Source organism: Sinocyclocheilus anshuiensis, unplaced genomic scaffold (assembly GCF_001515605.1).
Source record: "Sinocyclocheilus anshuiensis isolate Anshui unplaced genomic scaffold, SAMN03320099.WGS_v1.1 scaffold1683, whole genome shotgun sequence".
NCBI lineage: Eukaryota > Metazoa > Chordata > Actinopteri > Cypriniformes > Cyprinidae > Sinocyclocheilus > Sinocyclocheilus anshuiensis.
In genome coordinates this window covers 19091-31144 of record NW_015548387.1, presented here as the reverse complement: position 1 = coordinate 31144, position 12054 = coordinate 19091, and the positions used below count along the sequence as shown (strand labels likewise).

The 12054-nt window shown below is 35.9% G+C and overlaps 1 protein-coding gene across 1 annotated transcript in view; it reads left to right on the top strand.

Moving 5' to 3' along the window:
• Positions 1-2505: 2505 nt before the first annotated feature.
• The window catches only part of LOC107656699 (C-Jun-amino-terminal kinase-interacting protein 4-like), a 22238-nt gene continuing 12689 nt past the window's right edge, over positions 2506-12054 (top strand). Inside the window, exons 1-11 of the mRNA XM_016444641.1 lie at positions 2506-2632; positions 3378-3878; positions 4496-4690; positions 7021-7141; positions 7268-7338; positions 7446-7513; positions 7671-7743; positions 7888-8060; positions 10160-10419; positions 11059-11116; positions 11227-11379. Coding sequence (XP_016300127.1) covers positions 3780-3878; positions 4496-4690; positions 7021-7141; positions 7268-7338; positions 7446-7513; positions 7671-7743; positions 7888-8060; positions 10160-10419; positions 11059-11116; positions 11227-11379 — 1271 coding nt within the window. The 5' untranslated portion in view covers positions 2506-2632; positions 3378-3779. The remainder of the gene's footprint in view (positions 2633-3377; positions 3879-4495; positions 4691-7020; positions 7142-7267; positions 7339-7445; positions 7514-7670; positions 7744-7887; positions 8061-10159; positions 10420-11058; positions 11117-11226; positions 11380-12054) is intronic.

Here is a 12054-nt window from a genome sequence, read left to right as displayed (position 1 = left end):
CATATTCCCCCTTTGAGCTGATTGGCTACACATGACACAGAAAGTACTGTACACTGTGATCCAAATTATTATGCAAGTGACATATCAATAGGATTTCAGTACAATAAAGAGTCAGATTTTTGTTTGTGTTGTTTTTCACATCTTTTTAGATAACTGGTATCAATCTCAGACAGGTTTGTTCAATAGTTTGCCAGGTCTTCTTAGGTAAATGTAAACCCTACTTAAAGAAGTTGTTCCACATTATTAAGCAAGTCACAGTTCTCTTGCAATATGGTGAGGAAGAAAGATCTTTCTGAAGATGAAAAGTATGAAACAATGCAATGTCTTGCAAAAGGTATCAAAACAAATAATATTTTGCGAAAAGCAAATAGTGATTATTGAACTGTCAAAAGATTTGTGAGTGACTTAGAGCACAGATCTTGGTCAGATAAAGATTTATTAAGGAAAGTTTCTGTCAAACAAATGAATTGTATTGTAATGGCAGCTGTAAAAAAAAAGCCACTGCTGAGCAGCAAACAGGTGTTTGAAGCTACTGGAGTCTCAAGATCCTCTCCATGCAGACTGGCAGTTGTGTGTAAAGCTGCGTTTCAGTCACTGCTAACCAAACCTCACAAAGAGAAACCTGGAGCCTGTACCATGAAGCTGGATTAGCTGACTGGTCAGGTAAGTTTCAGTTTAGTTTGCACCAATCCTGGGTTTTAGGTACCATGAAAGTGGCTTGGGTTTTAGCAGTGTTCATCACCATAGTAATTTATGATCCACAGCTAACCTGCTCCGGGACAGGTTATGTTCTAGTTTAGAGATTGCAAACTGAAATTTGACCAATCAGCTTCAAGAAAAGTGATATCTCTGATGCAATAAAGCCACTCCCCCCAGTTTCTCTTGCTCCAAATTAAAGGGCACTACAGATAAAATCATCTGGCTTTTAGTGATGATTATTTATTATACTTTTCATCTTCAGAATATCACCATATTGCATGAGAACTGTGACTCGCTTAATAATGTGGAACAACTTCTTTAAGTAGGGTTTCCATTTACCTAAGAAGACCTGGCAAACTATTGAACAAACCTGTCTGAGATTGATACCAGTTACCTGAAATGATGTGAAAATCAAAACAAACAAAAATCTGACTGTTTATTGTACTGAAATCCTCAGTACTATTGTACTGAAATGTCACTTGCATAATAATTTGGAACACAGTGTATATGCCTCAAACAATATATTTTTTTTGTTATTGCTTTTTTGGCATCATGAGATCAGTAAAGATTATTTAATCGTTTAAGATCTTTTTTTTGCCAGTTTTACTCATTCTCAAACATGAGACTATAAATAATGATATGCACATGCACAAGCAGCATGTTAACCCTTTTAGAAATGGACTGGATGTAGTTCAATTATTAGATTCAAAAATATTTTTGTTTAAAAAAAATCCCAGTTATTAAATTAAAAAATAAAAAGTAATTATAGTATGTTCCTAAAATGTCTGGGATTATGAAAAAAATATTCAGTTTTAACCCTGAACACAACAGAAGTGGATCAGGCTGTTAGAAAAGGATCTGTGCAAGTATTTGTTATTGATACACACAAAACTGAATTTATAATCTGTTTATAATTTATAATCTGTTAATTCACTGCTAACATTTTTTTTAATAATAATAAAAAAATTAAAATAGCTTCCTGCAATTTACATTTTTATTTTCACCAGTTACACATTAACACACAGACTAGTGTAATACACGATTACAGTGGTGTGAAAAAGTTTTTGTCCCCTTCCTGTTTTTGTAATTGTTTGCATATTTGTCACACTTAAAAGATTCAGATCATCAAATATATATATTTTTCCCCCCCCCCCCAAGCAGATTTCCAATAAATTAAAGAAAAAAAGATTTTATTTTTTTTTAATGAGTAAACGGTTTAGCTTAACAAATGCAGTCGGCACAAAAAAAGTATAAACTGACAAATACACCGCATTTTGCCATTAATTCATATAAAAATAAAGTTTTACTGCAATTAATTTAAAATAATTGAAGAAATCGTTTCAAAATCATGACGTAGAATTGTTGAATTTGGGCCAGCAGTGTACCATATTGTCGTCTCGAGTCGGCGCCAGCAGCAGATCTCTTTCAGTTTCGTCTCCTCTTGTCAAGCATGTGGTGAAATCTGATAGGCGGGTGTCAGTGAGTCGGTGAGTTTATTTATTGGAGCGTCGCAGGTCACAATATACATGAACGTGAACCTAAAAGCAAACGGAGGTAAAGTCGGTCAAGTACGACCTTTGATCTCCTAAAACCTCTCACACACACTGGAATGTGAAGTATTTCGCCAGGTGTGTTTTGCCTACCCTGAAGTCACATGATAAGCATGAGCCATCACGTGTCAACGTTCAAGTTTTCGTTTCTCGTACACCGCCCGTCTCCCGCCCCCTCTGCATCATTATTGGTTCTTACTCAGCGCTCTTCTTTTTGATAGGTCCAGACTGACGTCACTCAAACTGCTGGCGCTCTAGCCACGCCTCCTTCCTTAACCTGGGTCCTGGGTTAGAGTAATTTATATCGTTTCTAACGCGAAGAGCTTGAATTTCATCCGTGTGAACTCATAGAAATGCTGTCCGAGCCACAGTAATGTGTAAAGGTGAGTTGATAAATATGCCTAAACCACAATAAATAGTCGTTTGCTTGTGAAATGTACTGCTAAAAGGCCAAGTGTCAATGCAGGCACAGGCAGACAGCGTTGAAGGTGTTGCCGACGTCATGCAAAGTTTATTTATTTTCTGTTGAATATAAAAGTTTATTTTTGTGCTTCATATTTACGCGGTAATGTTTCTTTAAGTCTGAGAGACGTGTTGTGGTCATGGGGCTTTAAATATGTGTGTGTTTATATATGCTTGTGTTGTATGCATGTGTGTACAGTATGTGTACAAATTGACATGACGTTGTTTTATATTGGCCGATTAAATGACTTATTCACTAGCTTATTCACTATTAAGGGTGAACTAGACTTAGAGTGGCAATAGAAAGCTGTATAAAAAAAACTGTATTTACATATCTATATAAAGAACAAGCATTATATTTGGGTGAATTACAGAATTTAACAACAAAAAAGTTAAGTTGTATGATAGTTTTAAAACACTCGATCTAAAACTGCAACCAAACATAGTTGAGCTTAACACGTTTTGAAGTAGTTGACTAAGAAGATGAACAAGATTTATGCAAGTATTTTAGGCTGTGTAACTGGTTTCCCCATTTTATGTTTCGCTTAAATAGTCCATGTAGTCTTGCTGTCAATATGGATTAATAAAAGCGCATGCATGCATGACAGGTTGTTCAAAATGGTTTAGATGTACTAACGCATGTTTCTACCCTTTTTTTCCCACCAGAATGGACACCAAAACACCTCCAGACATAAACAGCGCCGACTAACTCCAATGACTTTAGTCAGTTTAGTTTTTGAGAATGAATGTGAAACAGAAAACGAGAAGCATGGAAGAGGGGGAATTAACTGGAAATACCAAATGGCTTAAGAAAATAGTTCTGCTTCTCACGTAGCTATTTATAAGAGCAAGAAGAGATGTTGTAGTGTACGCGCAAGCTGTCACTAACACACTACCACACTATTTTCATGTTTGTTTGGGTACACACTGAAACCATTTTAAGGTAGTGAAAACACTGTGATAAAAAGGAAGAGTTTTGTGTTGAATAGCAAAGTTCAGCAGCAAGACTGGGGGTACATTCAAATTATAGCGATATTAAGCCAGTCAGAGAACGGAGAACTGTGAAACATGGATTATGGTGAAAGTGCTCTTTGTGGAAGTGGAGAACTGGAGATGGATCCAGATATTGTGAGCGAGGAGGCGGGGAAACTGTACTCGGAGCTGCAGGTAACCAATCAAGAGTATCCACGTTTATTCAACAACCAATCAAAACAACCTTAAAGCTTTAAGGCCTGTTCACACCAAGCATGATAACTATCATGGTAATGAATAAAGAATTAATAACTGTTCTAATTCTGAGAATAGGAAAGTCCACACCACAACTATAACGATAACGACATGAAGGAACAATATTGTTGGAATCACATTCAGAACTCTTTTTCCAGCTAATAAGCGATAACAGCCAATCAGAATGCACTTGGCTTTAAGGAGCTTGAGCATTTGACATAACTGCAGAGCACACTTATAATAAACAGAAAGTTATCATCTGTTGGTGTGAACACTAATATCGTTATAGTTATTTTTATAGTTCTTGTTCTTGGTGTGAATGGGCCTTTAGAGGCATTTTTTTTATAATTTGCCACTTGCTCAAGCACAGCGTACGGTGAAGTTCAGAGAGCAGATGTTTTGCTGACTTTTCATAAGGGAAGTCAACCGTAGTATTTTTACCCCTTCACAAGCGCATCACTCTTCCTGTGAGTGCAGCTGCCCACTAAGATAAGAGCATGAAATGTGATGGGAGAACACCACTGGAGACAAATACAGTTCAGACTTTTTCTTTGTAGTTGGTGGTGGAGACTCATGGAGCTGGTGTGGTGGAGTCCCTGCTGCCCATCCTCGTCTGGGTTCTGGAAGGGCTGGCAAGCTGCAGGGCTCAGCTGAGAGAGAGAGAGGAGGAGGCAGAGAAAGAGAGAGGAGAGAGAGAAGAACTGTTGGAGAGGTATCAGAATGAGAAAACGCTGAGGAGAGAGAGCCAAGAGGTGAGAAACAACTGTGTGATGAATTGAAGGTCTTTTGTGAATAGCCTCTTGAATTTCAAACCTTAAAAATAATATACAATTTAAACACTTTCATATTTTTCCCCAAAAAATATTTAAACTTTAAACGTGAACTCAGGTGCGTTATATTACTGTACTGTAATTTTGGATTTTATATTGACACCCTTAGGGGGAGTTAGTGGCCCTTTCAGGGCCCCTGTGCTGTAGAGTTATCGGTTTATGGGAAGCTTAATACTCCATAAACAGAATGAAACTATGCTCTCCGAATGAATGCTGCAAAACAGACAAGCTATCTGTGCAGCTCAGTGAGTGGAATGACCGGCTGGATAGCTGGATCAGTTCTGTTCAAATTGGTCACATTCCCACTTGAATTCTCCTGAGATTTTTGTGTTTTTAAATATCCATTTACATCTTATATTATTTAATTCAATTATTATTTTATAATTCTTAATTATTAAAACCCTATTAATTTAACTCAGTTGGGTTTAACAATAATACTATTTATAAGTGTTATTATTATTTTTATTATTAAAACTACCTTAGAATGACCTTTTCTGCAACATTTTGAAATTTTGGCTCTTCTTTGAATTGCCACAGCATGTCAATATGCATACAGATATATTCTAAAGCAAAATTTTTCAGTTTCCTATGTAATTGACCCTTCGCAAACACCCACCCCACTTCGTTACTGTTGTTGTGTCCTCCAAGCCATGGTGCTCTCACGCCACACATGTTCTCATGCAGTGAAAAATGCATTGTGGCGCAAAGTGGAAACTGACAATGCGCCGACAGACAAGACAGAGCAGGTTACTTCCGGCATGAAACAAAGTCTCAGCTTTTAAATGTTGTCATTTTTTTAAAGAAATTCAAACAATAAATACTGGTTTGTAGTATAAATACTGGTAAATGTCTGGTTTGTTTGTGGGACAAAAATTGCAGATTCGGCATTATGATCAGTTGTAAAAAAAAAAAAAAAAAAAATTATATTGCAGTCAACCATGAGTAATGTATCTTAAAGGTGGGGTAAGCGATTTCTGGTAGCCAATGTTGACATTTGAAATCACCAAAACAAACACGCCCCTACCCCAAAATGGTCTCGCCCCTATTTTGATAGCTCCGCCCCACACATACGTACGCAACCCAGGCAACGATTAGTTCTGTGAAACAAAGCAAAACCAACTACTATAGAACTCATTATAATCAGTGATGCTGTCTACACCATAGATATATATACATATCTATGGTCTACACTGGATGCGGCACGACACGACAAATCCCCGACAGAAAACTGCTGCTGCGTTCTATTTATGACATATTGACACAAATTTCAAATGATTTTCAACGGTCGCTTTGTCGCGTCCAGTGTACTAGACAGACTTTAGCTGTTGTGGTGCAGACACGGTGTTACTCACCTATCGAGAAGAAACAAAGCAACCTCGGCATCCGATCGCAGGCCTTCCGCTCCTTGAGTTCTCTCCAGCGCTGGAAAGCTGATCCGATATTTACACGGGTCCTACTTCTTGCCTTATCGTTCCGCAGACGTTTTCCTCTTTTGATCAGCTCTAGGCATGACGAAGCAGATATCGTCCTCTTTTGGAAGGCCAAACAAAGTAGTTTCGCTTTCACAACGGAGCACACAGCGCCTTCAGGACATGGCTGCAGCGTCAACAACACTACAGTGAGAATAAAAGTTACGCCTTCTTTCTTTGCGTGAACATTTGGGCGGTGTTATGCAAATCTTCCCACATCGTGACGTAGACGTGTGGGGCGTGTTAGAACGAGCCGTTTTAGGTAGGTGTGGTTAACTCAACTTTTATAAAGAATATCTCTTTGGTTTTGAGACTTTAGTGTTTGCAACTTTACAGATCTTCTTTATGCACCAAGAGCTTGTAACACTCCAAAGAGAAAGGAAAAATTGAAATTGCATCATATGACCCCTTTAAGCCTTCTTTTGTTCCGCAGACATTTTCCTCTTTTGTTTTTTTATCCGCCATCTCAATCTTTCTGTCGCTCGGCTCGGCTAATGTCTGTCCTGTGCTGTGCACTGAACGCTCTCTCCTCCACATCATGATTAGACACGCCCCTTACTGCTGATTGGCTACAAGTTTGTTTTGCTATTCGGACCAAATTAGTTTTCTAAAAGCGTTTTTGAAAAATCGCTTACCCCACCTTTAACTGACGTCATCTCTCGTGAGTGTGCATGATTTGAAACATATCTCTTTGTGTACAACTTTTGTAATGAGGAAAGAAATTGCTAAGTTGCACCTTTTAAATGTAAATACCTTTTAAAATTAAACTTGTCTACGTACCAGCGCTATTTGGAGTTGGATGACCAGTTTGAGCAAGAGAGAAGGGCAATGCGTGCAAGAGAAAAGGAGAGAGAAAGGAGAGAAAGAGAACTGGAGAGAAAAGCCAGGGAACAAGCTGATCAATGTGAGTCTCTCTGAATAAAACCTTTCTCCCTTCTGCCCTCTCTCTGCCTGTCCAGACTGGTAACACATTGGCACGATCTATATAAATGTATGTTTTAAATATATGGCCTTGGTCTTTTCTTTGTAGTGATGGCTTTGGAGGAGCAGAAAGCAAATCTGACACGAGAGCTAAACTCCATTAAACACACACATAACAAGGTCTGTCACCTCTCAAGTGCATCTGTTTTAGTTTAGCTTTAGCTTGTTGGTTACTTTAAATTTCTCTTTCTAAATTTGTTAAAAAAATCTTCTCTTTTAATATCCAGTTAGTACTGACACATCGAGATCTGCTGGAAAAGAAAAAGGAGTGGGAGAGCGAAGCCTTCACTTTCAGGTAACACACACTTCCCCTTATTGAGGTAATTGAAGCCCATATTGTGGTACATTTCTTCCTTAACAGCTTGTAATAAAGACTATAATTTCTTCTGCATTTGAGAAGTTAAAAATTACAGTGTTGTTATGTGTCAAAGGGAAATTCACTATGTTTGCAGGAATCATGTGCACAGCAAACATTCAGAAGCTGTTTCTACGCACGGTCAAACAGAAACCTCCAGCACTGAAGAGGTGGATTTATTTGTAATTCAGAGGAGACAAACTACGCTCTTTCCAAATATTACTTTGCATATATTTGCATTAATGCCTAGTATAAAACAATAAATATCTGTATTTTCACAACAGCATCTCTTTCCCTCCCCCTTCTTTCCACAGCATGATCCAAAAGCTGGCAGTGCCCCTGATTCCACTGCGTCAGAAATTACCGTTACCAATAACAGCAAAGTGACTGATGCTGAAGTTAACCATAATAATGATCAGTCCTTTATCAGTAACATCATAAGCTCCACCCCTGAGTTGGCTCATTTGAAGGACTTTGTTGAAACAAGGTACAGAAATTTATAAGGAGTGACTGTAATATCTCATTGTTTTGTCCGAGACCAACTGTAGCAGTTTTGACAATGTTGAATATGAATACTGTATATGAAAATTCAGCTTTGCTATCACAGGAAAAATGTAATTTTAAAATATATTAAAATAGAAAACAGTTATTGGTTGTTTGTTTTCTTTTTTTGATCAAATACATAGTTGTTCTTTATACTGTAAAGGTGCTTTAACCCTGTGCTTTTGTGGTGATTTTTATTTTCTATTTTGAGAGAATTTAATGATACTAATTAATATTTATGAAATAATTATGATACATTTTTTCCCATTGAAAATTTTGATATTTTTTTCCTAATAAAGGGATAATATAATTTTATATTACATACTTTTCAATTATGGCAGTATTTCATGTTAAAATAGAGACAATGCCTTTAAAATGCCTTTAAAAAAGGCAGATTAGTGCCATCTGGTGGGAGTAAAAAACGGAAAAACATCTGCAATTCCGTGGTTTAGCCACTAGATTCCTATAGAGCTCTATATAAAAAGGCTTATAAATTCTCTAGTTGTTTTTAGACATAAATACTAATTTTTATTAAGTTGAGGATTAGGATTTATATTTAGACATTCTCAAAGACAACTTTTTGTAAAGGTTTAGATTTTTTTTTTTTTTTGAAATGTTGGTTTGAAATGTCAGTTTTTGCATAAATTTTACTACAGTCAAACCTGAACACAGAAAAAGACATTTTGTTACACACAACATCAAAAATGTAACAAAAATGAACAGGAATGCTTTGAGTGTGTGAATGAGTGTGTCTATTTTGCACTCTTGATATTTTAGAGTGTCACCTCTTCATTGCTGTGCACTTTTTTTCTGCATCATGAATGATTTGTAGATTGTACACACAATTTTTTCGTATTTTTGCGTATTTCCCATTCATTTATTTCCAATGACTGTCATTTTTGACCGCGAACAACACAAGTGTGACTTTTTTTTTACAACCATTTAGCTTTTTTGAGTCCAAGATTTTTTTTATCTATTTTTTGGTCACATAGTGACTGTCATAAAAGTCATCGAGTTTCGTACCATTCCGATGAAGTAGAGATTTTTAACATTTCAAAACATTTTTTTTCCGGTCTAAAATGACCGAACAACACCAGAGGGTTAAGACTTAAGTAACTTCATATCAAAAGCTTTCTGATTTTCTTTTTTTTCTTTTTCTCCAGGAAGTGAGTGGGAGTTTGTATTTCTGTTAATGTGTGTAACATCCTGTTGATGTTCTTTTATTTGGTTTATTTTTAAGTCATGTTAGATGATTCATTGTCATTTTTGCATAAATTTTACTACAGTCAAACCTGAACACAGAAAAAGACATTTTGTTACACACAACATCAAAAATGTAACAAAAATGAACAGGAATGCTTTGAGTGTGTGAATGAGTGTGTCTATTTTGCACTCTTGATATTTTAGAGTGTCACCTCTTCATTGCTGTGCACTTTTTTTCTGCATCATGAATGATTTGTAGATTGTACACACAATTTTTTCGTATTTTTGCGTATTTCCCATTCATTTATTTCCAATGACTGTCATTTTTGACCGCGAACAACACAAGTGTGACTTTTTTTTACAACCATTTAGCTTTTTTGAGTCCAAGATTTTTTTAATCTATTTTTTGGTCACATAGTGACTGCCATAAAAGTCATCGAGTTTCGTACCATTCCGATGAAGTAGAGATTTTTAACATTTCAAAACATTTTTTTTCCGGTCTAAAATGACCGAACAACACCAGAGGGTTAAGACTTAAGTAACTTCATATCAAAAGCTTTCTGATTTTCTTTTTTTTCTTTTTCTCCAGGAAGTGAGTGGGAGTTTGTATTTCTGTTAATGTGTGTAACATCCTGTTGATGTTCTTTTATTTGGTTTATTTTTAAGTCATGTTAGATGATTCATTGTCATTTTTTTCCTTCACGGAAAAAAGGGAAGAAATACAATCTGAGTTATATTTGATGATATTTGATTGTATTTCCCTATACAAATAACGAATGTATTTCCCATAAACATGTGTTATCTTTCTGTTGTCTTTTCTGTTGATCTGTCTCTCTCCAGCTCCCCTGTTTGTTCAAAGACAGCCACCTCTGAATTAAACTCCAGTTTGTTTGATGAAATGAAACAAGCCCAGGAGGATAAGAGAGAGGTGGTTGAAGACCAGAAGGTGGAAGATGGAGAAAAAACAGAGGAGGAAGACATGGACAGTGACTCTGATTGCTTGGAGTGGGAGTTGAGGAATACAGACTCTGTGTTTTCAGAGTTATCTGAACTCAGCAGGGAATATGTGGAAAATGTTGACCAGGGGGCCAGTGTCAGAGGTACGATCATGTATTTAATTTGAATGTATGTGTGTTGTTTAGAAGAAATTTACATTTCAACGAAGGAACAGGGAAAAGAAAAGCATAAAATCAATATTAACCAAAAAAAACAAAACTGTTTTCATTCAAATCGTATTACTTCAGGCTGCAACACCAGAGAAACTGATTATCAAATCTTTGCTCTGATGCTAAATGCATTTATTATACAAGTCTCTGGAACACTTGGTTCTGATTGGTCAAATGCAGCTGTGATCAAATATTGTTGTGTAGTGACCACTAAACTGTAAATTTGACCGTTGCTCTCCTACACTGTGCTAGTTTAATTTATCACTCCGCTGTTACTTTCTTTTCATATAATAAAATAATTTCACCTCAAGCTAATATTTAATACATATGTCATGTCCATTCATTTAATTTTTTGGTACAGCCTTGTAATAAGCATTAAAATGTACAGTCAGCTGGCCATTTTTGTAAAATAAACCATTTCAGGATCATTTCAAGACCCCTTGTTTATTTTAATGGATTTAGCACTAATAACCAACTGATTATACATTATGCTTTACTTAATATAGAATCATCACAGTCTAAATAATGGCTGGGTTGTGTGCTTGAATCTTTGTGTTTTTGTTTTGTTTGCAGATAGCACAGGCCAGTTTGAGCAGATTCTTTCTCAATATGAAGAACTAAAACACACTCAGTAAGATAGAATACAGTTTTATATATCAATCTGTTTATTGTCAATGTTGAGTCTTGAATGAGCCATGACCCATATCGACCATTTAATTTGTCTTTTTGTCTCTGTTTCAGTGAAATGGTGGATACTGCTCGTAAGGCTCTTATATCCCGTGTTGAGGAGCTGACCAGTGAGAGATCTGCCCTGAATATGGAACTTGATTCTTGCCGTGAAACCATCAGCCGACTGGAAGGAAAAACCAAGGAGATGGAGGATGAAATCAAGCGGTAATGTTGACTTACAGATATTCATGTAAAACCTGGAATTTACTTATTTCAGTTTCAGCAGTTTACTAAATATTTTACTAAGTCGTTTTTATATAACATTGGAAATGACAGTTTAAAGTCGAACTTGTATACATGAAATGACACTGCTTAGTATTTTCAGGAACAAAGAATGATGAACATTTCATAGGATTGAGATTAGGTACATTAAAATATGTACACTAGAATTCAAACGTCTGGGATTGGTGTTGGTATTTGATCAAAAATACAGTAAAAACAGTCAAATTAGTCCAGTCTTCAGTGTCATGTGATTCTTCACAAATCATTCTAATATGCTGATTTGTTGCTCAAGAAACATTTCATATTATCATCATGTTGAAAATATTCATGATGATTAATATTTTTGTGGAAACAATGGTAAATTTTGTCATTCTTTGGTGAATAGAAAGTTGAAAAGAAACAGAATTTATTTTTAAACCAAAAAACTCTACCATTATAAATGTCTTTACTGTCACTGCAGTTTAATGTGTCCTTGCTGAATAAAAGTAATGATTTCTCAAAACAAACCTACTGAACCAAAGCTCTTGAATAGTAATTTTAATGGTTCAAATTAATAGGCAACAGTCTGTGTTTTTTTTTGTTTTTTTTTTCTTATATATATATATATATATATATGTT